Source organism: Scomber scombrus, chromosome 9 (genome assembly GCF_963691925.1).
Source record: "Scomber scombrus chromosome 9, fScoSco1.1, whole genome shotgun sequence".
Taxonomy (NCBI): domain Eukaryota; kingdom Metazoa; phylum Chordata; class Actinopteri; order Scombriformes; family Scombridae; genus Scomber; species Scomber scombrus.
This window is the reverse complement of record NC_084978.1, coordinates 5,830,212-5,850,917: the sequence shown is the minus strand read 5'-3', so window position 1 is coordinate 5,850,917 and position 20,706 is coordinate 5,830,212. Positions and strand designations below refer to the sequence as shown.

At 40.7% G+C, this 20,706-nt stretch overlaps 1 protein-coding gene across 1 annotated transcript in view; it reads left to right on the top strand.

Annotated features, from left to right (window-relative positions):
• The window catches only part of fat4 (FAT atypical cadherin 4), a 107,071-nt gene extending 89,356 nt beyond the window's left edge, over positions 1-17,715 (top strand). The window contains 8 exon segments of the mRNA XM_062425541.1: positions 632-736; positions 1,151-1,458; positions 5,520-5,605; positions 6,829-7,008; positions 7,456-7,580; positions 9,204-9,415; positions 12,596-12,857; positions 14,663-17,715. Coding sequence (XP_062281525.1) covers positions 632-736; positions 1,151-1,458; positions 5,520-5,605; positions 6,829-7,008; positions 7,456-7,580; positions 9,204-9,415; positions 12,596-12,857; positions 14,663-16,572 — 3,188 coding nt within the window. The 3' untranslated portion in view covers positions 16,573-17,715.
• Positions 17,716-20,706: the final 2,991 nt, after the last annotated feature.

The window sequence follows — 20,706 nt, the reverse complement described above, 5'->3', positions numbered from 1 at the left end:
CCATTATTGTTATTATCAGTATCATATGTCTGATTTTGTTATTATTATCAATATCACATTCCTTATGTTCATGATGTTGCATGTTCATGATGTTAAACTGCTTATATGAATTTCCGTAATTCATGTACATCACTACTGTTTGTCTTTCTGCACTGCAAAAAAAAAAAAACTCTAACGAAACGTAATGTGATCTTGCAATGAGTTTGAAAATCTGATTATTCTTACTGCAAAGAATCTGCCAATTGTGTGAGATCATTTCTTTTTTTCCTATGAAAGTTTCAAGATGTTGTTTTGGATCAAATGATGTCATCCTGGACAAGTGGTCTTTATTCGAAAATAGCATCACTTTCAAGACATATTAGAAAAAGTGCAACTGCACTAAAAACAGGTGAAATTACATTGTCTTATCATGCACACTATGCTTTTTCCAACACAAAATTGCATTTTAAAACTCAGTGAAAGGTTAAATGACTTGTTAGAGCCCAGATTTTTTTTTTCTGCAGTGCATTTCTCAACTGTGATGTGATGAAAGATCTGCATGACTTAGCCTATGGGGAAAGTGTTCCCTCCGGGTCCTTCTGTGTTGTCTGCCACCCCATCCATTTTAATTTGTGTTGTTCTGTGAACCCAGGCAAAACGTGTGATTCCATCATCAATCACTGTGAGTGTAACCCTTGTTTTAATGGCGGTTCCTGTCAGAATCGGGTGGATGGATATTACTGTCATTGTCCGTTTGGTAAGTAATAGTAGGAAACTTTCAGGGTATTAGTTAGCCCCAGTAAATTGAAAAGCAAGATGGACAATTTCAGACGTGCAATCTCCCAAAAGAAGAGAAAGTTGTTCCATTATTTATCCGTGATTTCTTAAACAAATGTGGACACTGTCATTTCATTTTGTGTCTCCATTTTCATGGCTTGTACTGCTTCTGTCATGAATAAGTGTCCAACTGTGATGAAAAATGAGGTGTTTATAACTTTTTGAAGATAATAATAGAAGATTTTTGCTTTGATATAGCTATTTTCAGAATGTACAGTATAATACTGCCAAATAGAGACTCTGTTTTATCTTTAGATATTTTTGTAACAGCAGCACTGTGAATCATTCATTGGCTTCCTCTCTGATTTCTCTTTTGGTCTGTTTTTGTCCTCAGGGGTTTTCGGCAAACACTGCGAACTGAACAGCTATGGCTTTGAGGAGCTCTCCTTCATGGAGTTTCCGTCTCTTGATCCCAACAATAACTACATATACATCAAGTTTGCTACTCTGAAGAGCAATGCACTGCTTATGTACAACCACGATAACCAGACCGGAGACAAAGCTGAGTTCCTGGCTCTGGAGATCTTCGAGGGACGGATGCGCTTCTCCTTTAACTTGGGAAGTGGAACTTATAAATTGATGACCATGATCAAAGTTTCGGATGGGGAGTTCCACACAGTCATCGCCAGGAGAGCTGGGATGGTAAGAACGACATTTGTTTATGGTAGAAATTAGCTCATATCGGTCATGTTCTTCATAATAAATTCTTGAAAAACTTAATGGAACATCTTAATAGTTCTTAAGGGTCTTGTAGCAAGACATTTAGGAAAATCAGAGAAATGCCACATTATATGGACTACACATGGACTTTCAAGAGCATTTATGTCCTGCGCTTTTATAGCTGGAAGTAGCATCCAGATTGGCCTTTTTCTTTTTCTTTTTTGCACCACCAGAAGATAATTAAGCTCCCCCAAATCACGGGTAGCTCAGCTTATGGTTTTCATGGTTTGTAATTATATTTTATTGCTCGTTGTGATTTACAATACAAGGATCCAAAATGGCCCTGAAAGTTGAAATTCTGTCTCCTGCGCTCTGAATGAGCAGCTTCTCCCTGCCAGCAATTCAGTGGCAAGGAAGGAGGGAAAAAATCCAACCAGGCCCTGTCAAACCTTCTATAATGTAGCTCTCCTGCTGGACTTCAAATCTGTCATTTCCCACCGTGCACTGGGAGTTTCATAGGAAGCTGGTAAAATCGTTAAATTGTCAGTTTTGAGATGGTGCAGAGTGACGGGATGGAAAGGAATACAGCACACGTTGAGAACTGTGATTCTGTATGCATTTAGTGCTGTGTGAATATTATGCGGAGGCGGCCGTGTAAGGGCTCTTGAAAAATGCGTGTGTCATGCCTGAAGTGCCAACTCCCTTAGGCAGTGTAAAGTGAACCTAATCACTGTGTTTGCAAAAGATGCTGTGGGTTATTTCAGCGGTCAGGCTCGAGGTCTGCTCTCAGTTGCTGCGCCCGAATTCTGAGCCAGTGTCAAAGGCAGACAGAAACCACAGACATGTCAGGTCATGCAGCGCTTCATCATGAAGGCACCAAGTAATCAGAGACAGCAGAAAGTTCACAGATGCCATTGCAGTTGTCATTATCATCATCACCATCTGATTTTAATCTTTTAAATAATCAAATACAATAAATGTGACACAACTTGTTTGAGCTTGCCAATGTGTCTAGGAATGCACAAGGAAAAGTTTTTCTATCATTATAGGTTTCGATGTAATGCTGTTTAAAGGCATTTATTAAAACCACGATCAGATCTTGGCACATCATTTTAGCTGTTGCCAGCTTCAAAATTGGATAACACATCAGTATCAAAATTCAGAAAAACAGTATAGCATCATTATTCCAGTGTTTATCTTACAGTACAGTAGCAGTACTGATTGATGACATGAACACAATCACCAAATGTATCAAAAGTGTCAGATGCTGTTGGAAGTCAGCTAACAAATACTTGCAATAATGTTTAAATATCAACACAAGAGGAAAAGGTTTGACATTAAGTTATATGCCACAAAACTTCTTGCTTAATGAAAAAGGTTCATGGCTAAAATTAGATGCAATCACAGGTCGCTTTTGTCTTGAGCCCAGAAGGTGACATGGAGGGGTTTGTTTCATTTGTTTTAATAAAGCGTGCATGTGTCCATATCACCTCACAGGCTCTGTACTTTTGTGATTTTTAGATGTCATTTTTTTATGCTTTAGAGCACAGCAGAGTTAATTTCCATTTTCCTCCATTGTATGAGGTTAGTCTCAAAACCCAGGGCAATAACAACTATCTGCATAGCTTGATACCACATGGGTTAGTAGGAGAATAATAAGTGTAATTTGGGTGAAATGACACATATAACAACAATTATTGTCATCATGTAACCCTAACCGTTTGAGTAAGATCACTGCTGGGAACATCAATGCAAGAGGTCAAGTCAGAACAAACAACAAACCCTTCAATAGATGCAAATTTTGACAGATTATATCTCGCTGCAGCTGATTAGCACCAGTGGCAAATCATCAAGCTTTTGATAAGCTGAATTATTTGTCCTAGAAACAAGGACAAAACAAATATGTAACAGCAGTTACTCAGTGCCTGCACCACAATAGAGAGCAATGCTATGGTCCTCCCATTATATTAGTCATGGGGAAAACAATGATCTCCAGTGGCTCTTTCCTCCTTTCTTCCTCCAGTGTTAGCCAAGCACAAAAACACGCTCCTCATTTTTTCGTGTTACATTCGGTATTCATTTTCAAGGGGGTTTCTTGAAAAACATATTTCCCCCACCACAGTGTGAGACACTTGACAGTGAGTGCAGTGCATGTAAAGCATGACTATACTGCCTTTGATCACAGGAAAAGACATTAATACAATGTTCATGTGGTTTGGACATTTTTTTTATGGTGCTTCAGACAAAGTCACGAACGAGTCCAAGGGATCGTTTTGTCACTGTGTTGGTGTATTTCTCTGTGTTTTTTTACTCCAATTTGGTTATGTCAATGTCTCCATGTCTAAATCTAGTGTGACTCAAGTGTACTGAATAGAAAAGAGAGTGTGCGTGTGTGTCTGGAGTGTGTGTGTGTGTGATAGGTGGGGTCGTGCTCTCGTGGATGATTTGTGTTGGAGATCCGGGCCAGTGTGGTCCGTGTTTACTTAAGATCCAGGAGAGGTGGAGCGTGATTGCCCTGACTTTTCAACACTTTCACACACTTTTCCGGACAGTTTCCTCACCAGCCCATTTCTTTTCTTCATTGTAGGGTCATTCCCTGTCAGAGCAGGAGAATAACACACATCTGTGCAAAAGCTTTAGTGCTGTTAACGGGAAATAGGAAATATTATTGTTGTAAAAAATGGCATTTTTATGCCACCATCCTATCAACCATTGTGAAATAATGATGAAAAATAACCATTTGGTGAACATTAATCATTGAACAGGACATAGTTATACAAATACTTAGACAGCAAATAATAATAAAAGTAGAAGGATCCCTCGGTGGGTGGAGCTATGACCCATGATTTTTTAGAGTGAAGGTTATGCCTGCAGTGCATGACAAGATATTTAGTCTAGCTTATGTCTAGTTTAGACACTCAAATTTAGTCATCTGTCTAAAGTAATGGGATTTTAGTTCTAGACATGTGGTCAGTATCTGCTTTTAGGGATTTTAAAATTTAGTCTGGACACATTGTGTGCATGGTAGAAGCATGTAGATGATAAAAACCCATACTGGACTTATTGGAAGATAATTGTGACAAATCATCAACACTGGCATTGTTGTCTACATTAGACCTTTCTCAACTGTTAATAATACATGTTTGATTTAGTCTGTTTTATGAATCTTAATCCAGCAAATACATCTCTTTATGAAACTGTCAAATAAGTATAGAATTAAAGCCACATTTCAACTGTCAAACAGGCAAAAAGAAACACGACATTGATTTTTGCTTTTATTAATTAATAGGCATGTACTCTATGTTTTATATAATAAATTTGAAATATTACATTTTTATCTTAATAATTTAAGATAAACTATGTTCAGATCAGATAAAACTGAGTAATACAGCTGAATGACTCCAAGCATCAATAATAGTTTTTGTTTCATTATTCATAATGGCTTTAAAAAAACAAAACAAATAGAGCCAATATAAGATGACTGTTTAATTTTTTGATCATTAATTTGGGATTGAACTACCTCATCTACATCTAGCTCAACCAAGCTGGAGAAATACTTAACTTAATAGCAGCACTGTTCCACCATCACCAAACTACACTATTAGACTACTTATCTTACTGTAAATTGTGTTTCCTTTGGCTCTTTTCTGAACGGAACCCAGCCAAAGAAATTGTGCATGCCTCCAATAAATATTCATATAACTAAACTCCAGTCAGCTGAGCTACGCAGGGAATCAAACAGTAAAGTCTGACAGCGTTTCTACTGTAAGTCCAATGCTCACATGACAACACTCATTAACAGGAAGAAACAGACTGACTGACATTGATTAAGTGTCTGACGGGTCAACATCTGCCTCAAACAACACTGACTGACACAGCTTGTTGGACTTGTGTTTTGCAACCACAATCTTTCAAAAAAACTCCTGACATTGAGACTCCTCCAGGAACAATAATAGTCTCAGACAGTGTGATTTAGCAGCTGTTGGTCTTGAAAAGAGAATCACACATGACGCGTTTGTGTTGCTGCTCCTCTCGTCACGCAGGCTGCATCTCTGACAGTGGACCTGTGCGGTGATGACCAGGAACCAGGCTACTGTGCCGTGAGCAACGTGGCAGTTCACACTGAGTGGTGAGAAAAAATCACACACACACACACACACACACAGCTGTTCTGTTTCTATGATGTATACATTAAAATAGTGTTGACACTTTCAGTTCCAAGGCCTGGAAAACTTGACGAATAATGACATTTTCCATGTCTGGAGAAATAATAATAAACCAAAAGTTGTTGTCAACCTGTTATGATCACAATTTTTTACCGTACGTTGTTTTACTTTACTATAAATCATCTATAAATATAGTGATTGATTGATTTAAGAAAACAGTATAGATTAAAGGAAAGTTTAATACAAGTGAATATCGTTTTACTAAGCTGAAATCATTCCTCTTTTTATTTTGTGTTGTATTAAATGTCTCGTATCAGCTCAGATTCATCCTGATTCTATTACCACCATACCAGAGTTTTCATTCAATTCAGTTTATCCAGTTATTCAGTAGCCAAGTTGCGCTAAAAAACTCTATTTTCTTAACGCTAAGTTTGGCTGCTTCTGTAGCAGCTCTGCTTCTGAGAAATGTTCCTAAAACATAAAAATTCTGATTTGTATTAAATATAATTACATTTTACTCAAGTTCTACTTTCATATTTGTCATGATGAACAAAATGACAATAAACAAAATGACTACATAATCTGATGCAGCTCTGCGGAGAGTCAAAGCTTGTTTTTATGGCTTTACTGTATGTGCCAATTGCCTAAACTGGTATATGGAATTCTGATACATATTTTCACAATGATAATGCAAAAATGACTCAAAGTCAAAATTAAGTCATCTGTTGTAAATATGTATGATGTAAACCTTCATTAAAATGATCACTGACTCAACACGCAGACAGCCCTGTGCCAGGCCTCGTGGGTTGAAAAATCGAGACTGTGCATGTGTTTTTGTGTGTATTTGGATGTGTGTGTGTGTATGTACAGTATGTGACTGTGTGTGTGAGAGGGAGGGAGAGATGGATTTGGCAGATGGGGACCACAGAGGTCTGCAGAAGGTTTATTTTGTAAGGGTCTCTCGGGACCATGTTATTGTGAAACTTACTGACCCGCAGTGTCTTTCTGTGTAAGTATGTGTTAGTGAGCGTGATTGTGTGTGTGCATACTTCTGAATATATGCATTTGTAGGGTTTGGGAATTCTGCGCATATGTGCTTTTGTGTCTGCATGCATTTGAGGCTTTGTGTGCTTCTGTTCATCCGTCTTGTGTGTGACTTTGTATGTATGTGTGTGTGTGTCTGCAGGATCCTGGACGTGCAGCCCAACAGGCTCTCGGTGGGAGGCGTCAGGTCAATAGAACCCGTCCTTCATCGACGCGGTCAGGTCGCCACCCACGACTTTATCGGCTGCATCATGGAGTTTGCCATCAACGGCCGCCCGCTGGAGCCCAGTCAGGCGCTGGCATCGCGTGGCATCCTTGACAGGTCCGTGCCCCCAACCACACCCCCCTGCTCCCCGCTTTTCACCCGCTCTCCATCTTCTCCCTCTTCTTCCCATCTGTCCGTCTTCTCTAACCTCCTCAACTCTCGCTGTGGGACATCTGTTCACACTCTCAAACCCTCTCGAGAGTTTTTAAAAAGATGTTTTTTTATTTAATACAAATGGAAGATTTTTGACGAGGGAAACCAATTGCTGAATTTTTTTTTCTTTTCTGTCTCGATGGTGAATAGTGAGGACAGATCTTTTAATATGCTAATTCTCTGGGGTTCTTTATGAGGTTTTTTGTATTGCCGCACAGGGAGAGAAATCACAGCTCATCTGCCCCTTTTTTGTAGAGTTTCTTTTTCAGCTGACCCCCCGGCTACCGACTGTGCGGATGACTTGTCAAACTGACTGTCTGATTGTCAGTTTGTGTGTCGTTGTGTCTGTAGATGTCCAAGACTGGAAGGAGCCTGCACCGCCAGCCCCTGCAGACATGGGGGCACCTGTTTGGACCATTGGTCTTGGCAGCAATGCCAGTGCGTGGATGGCTTCACTGGCAAATTCTGTGAGAAATGTAAGTACATGCCTTTGAAGTGTCTTTTTATTGCTGAGGTTGCACTTCCTCAGGAATATTCTGTCATGATTATTTATGATTCTTCTCTCATGAGTCATCGAACTGCGCCATGTAGCTTAATATAGGCCACACTGCTGCATTCTGAGCTTTATTTCAAAGCATTTGCGTATTTAATTATATAAATACTCAGACCCAACATCAGAGAATTAAAACAGACTGCAGAAACCTTTGAAGCTCACAAAAACTTCCCGAAACTTATAGCTGCTGTTTAAGGTGCTACAGTATGTTTAGCAATTTTACTAATAATCAATACCACATTTATGTTGATGCTTTTGTATTATTGCTGGAAAACCATTACTGGGAAGAATGTATTTATCTCTGTTTGCCATCAGGTTTGATTTTGTGGTGAATCTGTTGTTTTGTCTTATGACACGAAAAGTATGAAGGCACAGCTTCTCTGAATTGTGTGTTTCTTATTCAGATAATGTTTACGGGAAATGACTAAATTTTGTAAAACCCCAACCCCGACAGTAATAATTGCAGTGGTTTAAAGAGGCTTTCAGTCATCTCTCACAATGGTTTTATGGTTACAGTAGTTTTAACAAAGTATCACGGTTAATTCAATATCGATGCATTGAAAATTGATGTTTGAAGAAGCATATGTGCACCACCAGAAAGCGGCACCGCAAAGCTCAAGCTTCAAGCTAGTTGAATTTTTTAACTGTCCCCAAACATGCACCCTTCACAGATGTCAGTGGTTCCATTTAAATGAACTGATTAAACTGCAGCTATTCAACATTATAAAAGCAGGTGTACAATTTCCATGCTTCTCTTCTGTGCAGTATAATGAGGAGCATTAGAAGATGACATCATAAATAACACTTGAATTCCATCTATTATTTCAACTTACCCATTAAAAGTATTTTCCTTCATGTCAGTTTTGTACATCAATCCAGTTTTGGAGGGAACATGAGAGGGGTCTTTTAATAGAGGCAACAGCTTCATCTTTCTTCACTCTTGGAAACTTTCTTTGTGTCTCTGTTTTATTAACATTTCTATTGGTTACAGATTTAGTGCTTGTGAGGGACAAGACTAGGTTAACCAGATTATGGTAAAGTTTATTGTTAGATGAAATTGTTTACTTTGTTTAGTTTATATAGCATATTATTAAATTGTTGCTTTAGATAATGACTGAAAATTGCATTACCTGCCAAACTTATGGTTGACACAGCTAATAAATTAACAATAAAACCACACTCTATGTATTAAATTAAACAACAATCATACATCTTGGATCATGGTTATATTTCAGTCATTTGAATGAAGTTGTTTTCCTAAACCACCTTATATAAAAGGGTGTATGCATGAGTTCTGTGTCTTGCTCAAGGGCACTAACGTTGTTCCTGGGATGGGATTGACATACATCTCTTAGTTATGGGAAGGTATTTAAAACCACGGGTGAGAATGTACCGACCAATTTGTGGTTATGGCAGTCAGATTAGGAAAATCATTTGGAACTGTTTGTCCTCCAGCTGCAGAGTGGAAATATATGGTTGAAAGTCCGCCATCCAACTTCAGACTGTTAAAGGGAACAGATTGATATTCTCTGTCTTTCTTCCACAGACATGACAGCAGACACTGCCCTGTCGCTGGACGGCACAGGCCGCCTGGACTACTCCATGAAGCAGGGCCCGAAACGTGACGTCCTGCTGAGACATTCACTGCAGGGCTCGCAACCCACTGGTCCCAGCAGCTTGGAGGTCAAGTTCAGGACTCGCAGCAAGAGCGGCACTCTGATGCATGTGCAGGAGAGCAGCAACTACACCACTGTTAAGGTGAGAGAGAGGAAGTGATAGCAGAGTGCTGATGGCATGTGGCAGCACACATAGAAATAAATAAGAAAAAAGCACAATCATAGTCATAAACTCTCTGCTTTTAACCAAATTGTTGGGTAAATCCAGACTGATTTTACTTCTAATGAAACACAGCTCCGGTAGTGGTTTTATAGTAAAAGCTTGACAAAAAAACATTCAAGGGAGTCGGGAATTTGCATTATCAGCATACAAAAGCAACAGTAAATTAACATGGTAAACTGGAGCAGATCAGAGAACAGCTCCCTATAAAAATATACAAACAAGGGAAATGTTCAAAAAGGCCAAACCAAAAATAAATGTATATACTAACAAGTATTGTGTGTGTATCCAAAACTTGATTTATCTATTTCTCTGTGTGGAAAAACTATTGAAAGCACATCTTCACTTTGTACTACATTGTAAATGATAAATAACTTCAGTACAAAGTCAAGAGGTTGTGACATGTAGCACAACAAGCTAGCAAAGCTCTGTAAACAGTTGCTCAGTGGCATCTGCTTTCCACAGAACTACTCTCTGAAGAGCGAACACGTGATCGCTTTTTTAAAGTCTTCGGAGCCGTTTCTAAACAAACTAAAGTGACCGAACTCTTCTGGGCAAAGGAACATAACACCCAGTGCAGCTGTGTGGCTCACTGACGTGTTTTTAATAGTTTTTGAAAAACAACAGAGCCCTGCGCCACAGAGGGATACGAAATATCAGGCTTTGGATACTCACACAATGCATATAAGTAGATCAATTCACTGTTGGTTTGGCTCTGCATATGAGATTTGTTGAAAATTGGAAAAATATAGAAAATCACCAGCCATGTTCTTTAAACTTTATACTTCATTGGGGTTCAGTGGGAAATGGGATCTATGCAAATAATGTGCAGTGATTTGCTTGTTAAGCTTTGGGTCCAAATTCAGGATATTGTGATACAGGAAATGCACCCATCATCAATCACTAGTAAAAGCACAACAAATTGCAGCAGAGGAATCAGATGAATTTGGCAGCCGGTTTGGGTTTGGCGCTGTCAGTTAGCCAATTGGCCGGCTAGTTTAGCAAAGCAGCCAGTGTTAAGTTAGCATCGGCCAGCACAGTGCCAGCACAGAAAATCTGCTTTGTCTCATGCATCTGATGACTTCAGATGATAGAGCCGAGGACCTCCAATACAGCTGCCAGATGATACGTATGTTGCATCACTAAAAGCTTTGTGTCTGTTTCTCTGTGTACACACACTGATACTGTATCGCCCACTGAACGCTTGGATCTATTCCCGAGATGAGTTTTTATTCTGTATTTATGCAAGATTGAAGGAGATGGTGTACAAACATGTCTACAAATCTGAACATAGTCATCAGATCATCATCCCCCACGCTCTCTACCAGTATAAACTTTAAGAATTCTAAGGGTCTTTTTTCAGCCACCTCCCTTTAGTCCCATTCCTCTTTTTTTCTTCTCTCATCCTGGTCAGCACCCCTCCCTCCAACTGATTCTGGGCAGCTTCCAAAAGAGGCCTGAACACTCATTCATCCACTTCAATTTTCCTTTTATACCCTTCCCTCAACCGCCACCAGCAACCTTCCCCACTTTTTTTTGTATCAGTCATACTTTGCCTTCTCTCTCTCTCTCTCTCTCTCTCTCTCTCTCTCTCTCTCTCTCTCTTCTCTCTCTCTCTCTCTCTCTCTCTCTCTCTCTCTCTCTCTCTCTCTCTCTCTCTCTCTCTCTCTTCTCTCTCTCTCTCTCTCTCTCTCTCTCTCTCTCTCTCTCTCTCTCTCTCTCTCTCTCTCTCTCTCTCTCTCTCCTCTCTCTCTCTCTCTCTCTCTCTCTCTCTCCTCTCTCTCTCTCTCTCTCTCCTCTCTCTCATATTGAATCACCATCACAGCTTCCTAAACAGAAAAGTATTATAAATGCTATGACGCCTAAAAAAAAAAAGTTGAGCGGCAAGGGAATACATACTGTATATGTACATGTGTTGAGAAGGAGAACTATATATACTGAGATATAAAAAACCCTACATGTTTTATAGATAAACCATGTGATTGATTTTCCAGATTTAGAGCGCACCGTATTTTTCAGCTCAGGGGACTTCCCGTTTTTCCCATTTTAAATCAATTCTTCCGGAAGCTACTTATCATTGCTGATTTTGGGGGTCTTTGAAAAAGGGGGATTACTTTTCCATCGAAGTTGGGAGTATTCATATGAGATTGCCATACACAGTTAAAGCCACAAATATGTTCTCTATGCCAGAATTAGTTTGATTAAATTTATTTTGAAGATGGCACTCTGTCTTCTCATTTTTTGGAGAGGGTCTTCTTCAGTAGGCGTTTAAATTAGGGTGTTTTCTCTGAATTTGTTGTTAACCATCTTCGGATCATATTATGGCTGAATAACATTAGTTACACACAAGTTCGCAGACCATGATTAACTGCGGTGTGTCCCGCTGGGAAAGAGATTTATGAGCTTCAAGCTGGATTTTTGTTTTCGATCTCTGACCTCAACACCAGAGACTGAATGCACTGCAGTGGCAGTTTTGTGGAAACTGAGGGGAGACTTTCTTTCATTAATCATGATTGATGCTTACATGATAACTCATTGCATTAATCTGAAAAACAGCATTTTTAACCCTAGTCACCTCAAAAATGTTGTTTATGGTATGCTTGAAATTAAGAATTAAAACGGTATGCACATTCAGCAAGTGAGCAACTTATCAAGTATTTATCTGGTATTTGTCTGTGTAGCCATTGCTCATCTATGAAAATATGCTGTTTAATGTGCATGTTTACATTCACTCTACTTACTTGATTTAAGATAAAAACCTTCATACACAAATGACCTGTGCAAAGCAGCTGCAAAGTATTTTCTAATGAACATTTTAGCATCAGTAATATTAAGTTATAGCTGCTATAATAATTTATATATTAAATTATGTCTGTAGCGCCCAATATTAAATATATTCTAGCAATTATTCATGCATTTTTACAACCATTTTGCTTTGCCGCTGTGAGGCAAAGTGTCAAGTGATACATTTACTTTAGCCAACAAAATCATTCAAAGTACCTAAAGTTCACTGGTCTACTTTCATATTTTATATTATGTTAAATTACCCATGAAACCATCATCAACTCAGTATTCAATCTCCTTCTCTGTTCTCTCCCTCAGCTGAGGAACGGCAACATCTACTACATCTCAGATGCTGGTCTCAGTGGGAAGGTGGAGCGCACCGTTGGAGACGTAGTTATGTCGGACGGCCAGTGGCACACGCTCCAGCTGGTCAAGAACAGCTCAGCCACTGTACTCAAGGTGGACGGCAGCCACCCCAGGGTGATCCAGCATGCCACCCAGGACTTTGGAGGTCTCAGCGTTTTGACCTTTTCCCTGGGAGGGATCCCACCTGGACCTGCTCAGCAGAAGACTGCAGCAGGTGAGGCTCAAGGTTGTTTGGGATGGGGGAGGAATGGGACAGAGACGCACTCATTTTGTTTAAATTATAACTATAAATATTGTGGAACAACTTTAGTGCAAAAAACATCATCATTTCTGTCTATAATTGAGTGTTAAAAACCTTTATGACTGCAGGGGTACCAGTTTAATATTTGGACCAGCAGGAAAACCTCAGTAGGGACAATGAATTTCATAATTCTAGGATACATTAGACAGTTTTAGTGTCCCATGAAGATCTAAACACCATCTCGGTGTTTTAAACATAAGAAAGACGTTTTTTTATGTCAACTAATTTGTCATATTTTAAGTCTAAACATCTCAGTTTGGATATTTCCATCTCCAAAACTAACCATAAAAGTCAAATAATTGTTTTAAATGTAAATTATATTTACATGTATGTGTGTCAATGTACATGTATATTTATGCACAGTGTCAAACATACATGCTGAACCCCACAGAAACTGGCATTTGACCAAGAAACACACCCTCACTTTACCCTCTGTAGTTGGCTAATGCAGCAGTGTTTTTACATATTATGGAAACCTCTTCAACATGCAGCATGCGTGTGCATATTCACATACAACATATGTATGTGACACAGTGCTCATGACCCTGTGAGCCCTTATAAACCCAGTACTTTTTTTTTTTTTAACCACATGAATTAATAGTCTGTTTCTCAAACTGCTGACCATATTTGGAGGCTGTCCAACAAGACTCTGTGAAACTGGCCTGAAATCTGTTTCTTTTTGACACTGCAGAGATTTACTTGCTATGAATGTACAGTAGTTGAGTAAATGTTTCTCTATCAGAGTATCATTTATGGACAAAATAACTAATATTAATTTAATTTGGCTTTGTCTTGGAGCGTCTGCCTTTGAGGGTTTTTGGTGTTTTCATCTTATTTCTGTGGACTCTCATTTTAGTTTAGGCTCAAATCAGAGATCAGATATCCTCAAGCATGAGTTGAGAACAGTTTGGAAGAGGTGAAACAGAGGCTTTCCAGAGGGAGGTAATGCAACACAGTAAATTTCAGAATTTCAGGGGAGGGAAAAACTAACATAATACTATGGACTAATATGGTAAAAATGAGCAATTTGAATGATTTGTTGACCTCTTTTACACAAGGACCGGGGCATATTTCAAAACAAACATATTCTGAGCACGCAGATCTGTGGCAGGCTGCCTGTTATCCAACCCTTACCTCAATGTGTGTCTGAGCAGTTGTATGCTGTTGTGTACTCACTTTTCAAGCGCTAATGAAAAGACACAAATGGATTTAATCTGCACTGGGATAAATTCAATAAAAATCTATTTACATCGGTGAGGCAGTGCTGTTAGGCAATACACAAAGCAAAAGATTGAATTAGACACAGAGACATTCATTCAACACAGATGTACGTCTTGAAGCTATAATGGCTCTGATGATGGATTCTCTGCTTTAAGAAATAGTTCATATTTCTTCTCTTAAACTGGCCAGTGATAGATTTGGTCCATTTTTAAAATTTTATATTTTTAGGAGGTGCTTTCCACAAGAAAATTACACTTGTTTTTTTTGTCCTAAGCTTGAACCAATTACCCGTCTAAACAAAATTCCTTTAGCTCTGATTATAGCTCCCAGTTCCTGTTATTTACCAGGAAGTGATCCAGCATCAGCAGACATTTTGAAAACCCATCAGTCTGGTGACAAACGGAAATGATTCCCCTCCAGGTCACTGTTATGTCCTTCCAGCTGCTGAAGGCTGTTTCTTGTTATCTGAACCAGTTTTCTCTCTTATTCATTTGCAGGTTTCGATGGCTGCCTGGCCTTTGTGAAGTACAATGGGGAGAACCTGCCATTTACTGGGGACCACAGTCTTGTCACCTTAACAAAGACCAGTTCATCTGTCAAGATCGGCTGCAGAGGTCCCAACCTGTGCGAGAGCAGCCCTTGCTGGGAAGGCCTGATGTGCGTCAACCAGTGGTACACATACCAGTGTGTCCCGCCTGGCGACTGTGCCTCTAATCCCTGCCAGAACCACGGAAGCTGTGTGCCGGATCCCCACTCAGGTTTCACCTGCATCTGCTCTGAGTTCTACACAGGCAAGACTTGTGAGACCCTGGTGGCCTGTCTGGGCGTCCAGTGCCCTCAAGGTACCGTCTGCAAAACAGCCAACAACGGTGGGTTTGTCTGCAGCCCCAGCCCAACAACAGAGGCAATGGTCCTCCCTATTTGGGCAGTGCCCGCTATTGTTGGCAGCTGTGCCACTGTCCTAGCCTTGGTGGTACTCAGCCTGATCCTGTGCAACCACTGCAAGGACCGCAACAAGACCAAAGTGCCAAAGGAACCCAAGGAGAAGAAACCTAAGGAGAAGAAGAAAAAGAAAAAGAAGAAGGGTAGCGAGAACGTAGCGTTTGACGACCCAGATAATATCCCACCATATGGAGATGATATGACAGTACGGAAACAACCAGAAGGAAACCCCAAACCTGACATCATTGAGAGGGAGAACCCTTATCTGATCTATGATGAAACAGACATTCCTCACAACAATGAGACAGTCCCCAGCGCACCCTGCGCACCCTGCAATGGCCCGGAGGCAGATATTGAGCACTATGACATAGACAATGCGAGCAGTATCGCCCCCTCAGATGCAGACATCATCCAGCACTACAAGCAGTTCCGCAGCCACACGCCCAAGTTCTCTATCCAGAGACACAGCCCACTGGGCTTCGCCAGACAGTCCCCCTTACCCCTGGGAGCAACAAGCTACACCTACCAGCCTCAGTACACCCAAGCACTGAGGTCCACTCCACTCAGCCACTCCCACTCAGCCTGCCCAACCCCGAATCCGCTCTCCAGGCACTCCCCAGCCCCATTCACCAAGCCCTCCTCCTATTACCGAAACACTCCGACCAGAGAACTTAACCTGGCTCGCCGTGAGGGCAGCCCGCTGGAACTGCACAATGACATGTGCCAGCCACCACCCATGTTCAACTACGCCACCCGGCTGGGGAGGCGCAGCAAGAGTCCGCAGACCATGGCAGGCCACGGCCACACCTCAAGGCCCGGCAGCCGGCTGAAACAGCCAATTGAGCAGATCCCCCTGGAGACAGGACCTCCTGTGGGGCTGTCCATCGAGGAGGTGGAGCGGCTGAACACTCCACGTCCACGCAACCCCAGCATCTGCAGCGCTGACCATGGGCGCTCCAGCTCAGAAGAGGACTGCCGCAGGCCACTGTCGCGGGTCCGCAATCCCGCTGACGGCATCCCTGCACCAGAGTCCTCTTCAGAAAGTGACTCACATGACTCCTTCACTTGCTCTGAGATGGAGTACGACCGGGAAAAACCTGTGTCTTACAGCTCCCGGGTTCCCAAGCTCTCGCAAGTCAATGAGTCAGACGCTGACGATGAGGACTACGGCGGGAGGCTCAAGCAGAGGCGGTACTCAAGCCGGAGGGCAGAAGGAGGGCCTGGTGTTTCCCAGATGCCCCCTACTGAGCAGCACTACACCCTGCCCCACAAACTAGGCCAGCAAGCTGGGGGCTTCAACTGGGACAATCTGTTGAACTGGGGCCCCGGCTTTGGGCATTACGTAGACGTGTTCAAGGACTTAGCCTTGCTTCCCGAAAACGCTGCAGCAAGAGACATTGAAATGAACAGTGGGGATGGCTCGGTGACCATTCTAAATGAAGGAGAAGCTGAACAATATGTATGAGACTATTTATTACAATGTAGAATATGGTGATGTTCTCCATTAAAAAGAAGAAGACTGTATATTTCAAGAGAACATTGGACTACATGTTTTTCACATTATTCAAAATTTTAAGACGACTTTCAATGCAGTAAGGCAGAAAAATGGCACCTGTGTCATTACAGATTTTTTCATTAGCCACCTTGGAATAGTTTACCAGTCTTTTCTAGCTACAAACTCGACTGTACAATCGTGCATTCATCTCTCAGAGGCCTCATTACAATGTATCCATTGACACCGAATGGCTCAAAAAAGGAGAAAAAAAAAAGAAAGAAAAGAAATCCACGTCTTTATTCAATTTAGCTCCATTCACATTATCTTGATCAAACATGTCTGTTCTTTATTAACAATATTGCCTCTCCTTCCCAAAAACTTCTATCACATTCACAGCTGGGAGATAAGAGGATAGATAAAATTAACACTCACAGGAAGAGAATTCCAATGGGCCATAGAGCAAAGAAAACCCCCGTTCTCTGTCTTTTTAGGGGTCAATTTCTAATTTACTTAAAAGGAAGCATGTGTGTTTGATCGGACTGCACCTGTAGGTGACAGGATGCAGCCCTCGGTGTGAAAGTAAGTGCACCATTTTACTCGCACGGTATTGCAAACCCCACCAATGTTATGATCCCGTTCTCTCTGTCTGTTTTTTCCCTGGTGTGTTTTCTCACAGAAGACTGGCTAAACGCTCCAAGAGTGAGGATTAATCAAGTCCCCTGCCTTACAGACATTTGAGGATTTCAGTTTGGGGGAGGACTTTTCCTCCTCCTTTTCTGGCCTAAGTTCAGTAGAAGAGGAGGTTTTTGGGGGGATAGGGTTGTCACAAAAGCGAGTTAGCATTTTCCGACCTGCCAAGTGTTTTTCGGGCAAAAATGATGATAATGATGATGATGATGATGTACGGATCCTATAAACATGACCCCAACTAAAACACTATGAACTTGTGTACATTTTGTTAATTCATGAGAAATCATGGAATCATTTGTTGTTGGTGTCTTTGTCCATTATTTTGACATGTATGGTTTCTACATTTTTGTACTGTTTATTAACTTAAATTACTTAAGCTGTGTTTTTATGGATATTTTCATATGCTGAAATGTATGTTCTTACTTTCGGGGAAAGTAAGATTAAAGACTTATTTTTTACATTTGTTACATATGTAACATCAGTATTTTCCACTTTTGATAAAACTATAACATGCTGTATGCTTTGTACCTGTAAAAAGCCAATAACAGAATAAAAAAGTATTTATTTAAAAGCTGCTTACTTTTTCTTTTCCTGCAGCTTGCAACTTATTAAGATGCGTGTAAGCATTGGGAATTGTTTAAAAATAGTCACCTTCAGGCTCGGATTACCTCCCATCCCAAATCATTTGGGTGGTAAAATATTCTGTCTTTAAATGATACCGGGTCTGAAAAAAAACATTTAAAAAGGCATTTCAGGACCCGAATGAAACTGAGCCACCTCACTCACAGCCAAGCAAAACATCAAGTGGACTCCACGACGCAGGGCACTATATTGCTTTCAACAATTATTTACATCTGCCTTATTGAGCAGAACCCCTTTTTTGTCATAGCTCAGTGATTCGGTATGCAACATGCTTATCTTTTCCGTCATCGAGGGTAGAGAGGCCACGAGAGAAAACCCAGGGAGCCGTGAACTCAGCGAAGAGTGACAGCCTGAATCTGGGTAAATTACTATGGGCTCGCGGAGGGGCTCGGTCCTGCAGAGAACTCTGTTGACCAAAGGCTGTACCACGCTGATGCTGAGATAATAATAACACTCACAATGATAATGAGAGCGTGGGTGGGAGGAAAGTATCTCGAGTAAATAGGAGATGAATTCAAATAAACCTCACAGCATCTCGTCTAGTGTGACATGGAAGGGTCTAAAAGATATCAGGCAGAGGAGACCGCAACTTCAGCAGCAAACCCCGCACAACCTCCATATAGGTAAGCAGGAGAGGCTTGTATACACAAAGGACACTTTGTTCAACAGTACAGTAGGATGTAAAACATTCATGAGGACTGACATGAATCTGTCTTCCTGATTTTCTTGGGGGGAACGTTGGAGTGTTCCCTTTTTCCCCCAAGTGCTGTTTTTGGAAATTTTCCAGATGGCAGCTGGACTTCACCGAAGGGCAGAGGAGCTTATGATGTGTTTAAAGATTAATTGCAGTATTTATCTGAAGTGTGAACATTGCATGTTACATTATAGGACATGGTCGTTGAGAAAATACAGCATATGTTATTCCTGTTGAGTCAGATGTATGCTATTTAAGTAAGCAAAAGGCAGTTTGTGTTAGTAAAGACACAACAAGGAACATATTATTGTATCATGCACAACCACACGTGATAAAATGCAGTTTGGAAAACCATGCAGCAGAGTAATCATGTGTTTGCTTCATAAAATAATGATGATTCAGACTTCACATGGAACAAAGCGAGTTCCAAATGCGTTACTGACTGTTGTGCTGACAAGTCCACCGTAATGTGTTTTGCAGATCTTCTCACTGAATGTATTCATCTTCAATGAAGGTGTGAAAGAGGCGCTGTTCAATTTCCCATGGAGCTTACATGGAGTTCTGCCCTTTTTCCCCCTTGAATCCACAAATGTCATCAAAACATAATTCCCATTAAGATGGTTCCCATGTTGACTCAAGACTTCCCCCAGTATTTATAAAAGGATGTGGTATTGAGCTGCTATTGACTTCCACGAAATACAAAAATCCTCCCAAAAGTTTGCTTATAGAGATTGATTATTCTGATCCCCAGTGTCCTCATGCAGCTACAGCGCCTCCCCAAGTTTGACTAGAATGGCTAATAATTTAAAGCACATTCCTTGCATGGACAAAGAACACATTGCTCGTTGGTAAGTGTCCAATGATATTTGAGTTGATTATAAAAATGCATGTGTATGAGATATAGAGTCGTGAACAACTCAATATCAACATCAGTGCCAAAGTAAATTGTAAAATAAAGTTATCCCACATAAATAAGTCCTGACTAATAAATTTAGAATTAATTATTCTAGCAATTGGAGTGTCTTGGTGGTTTACGAGGTTAAGATATTGAACATGTGAGTACAAAGTCTCTAATTTGACCTTGGCTGAGCACCATGTCATCCCTCCTTTCTCTCCCTTTTACCGTCTGTACTGCCAGCTCTCAAAATAGAGGCAAAGATTACTGCTGCCACTAACGATTATTTTAACTATCAGTAAATCTGTTGATTATTTTCAGACTCAGATGTCAGAAAATGGTGAAAAGTTCCCATGTTGCAACCTTAATTATCTTGTTTTGTTCCAACCAACATCCCACAACCCAAAGATATTGTTTACTCACTTACTTATATATAGGAGAATAAAATAAGCCAGGGAATATTTACATTTAAGAAGCTGTAACTACATCATTTTAGCATTATTTCTTTAACAAAATGACTCAAATCCATTCATTCATTATTGGAATAGTTTCTTATTTCTATAATTTCAATCAATTTTCAGTTTATTAATTGCCAAGTTGGTAAGAAAAAATATGTGCACATAACATACCTAAGTGGGAGATATCAGGGTCACAGTTTTCACACCTTTTCACCCTGTGCACTATGTACCCATATTCTCAGCTCTCATAAAATCACTCAGTATGTCTCCACTTATTAGCAGAGTTTTCATATAGCGCTGGAGCTTGATGGACAAATTACCTGTTCATCCTCTGAAGGCTTACATGTGAAACAACATTAATGCTCTACAAATTATCGCCTGATCTCAGGGGCGCTCGGAATTTCACATCTGCATCAAAGCTGCGAGGCTCGCCTTCGATAAGTGTTCTTTAATGCTGTGTGTACTGCAGCCAGCCGATGCCTTTCAACACACATGAAAGCTTCAAAGAGTCGAAGTTGTTGTGAAATGAAAGGGAAAGATAGATGTGTGTGTATGTGTGTGTGTGTGAGTGTGTGTGTGTGTGTGTGTGTGTGTGTGAGGAAGACAACGACTGTCCCATCTTTGGAAAAGGGCCTTTCTTCCTCTGCCACCGTAAAACCGTGGTTTGACTCCAGCATTGAGTGCTTGGAGTAAGCGGGGCCTGGTTGCCACCAGTTTGGGAACAT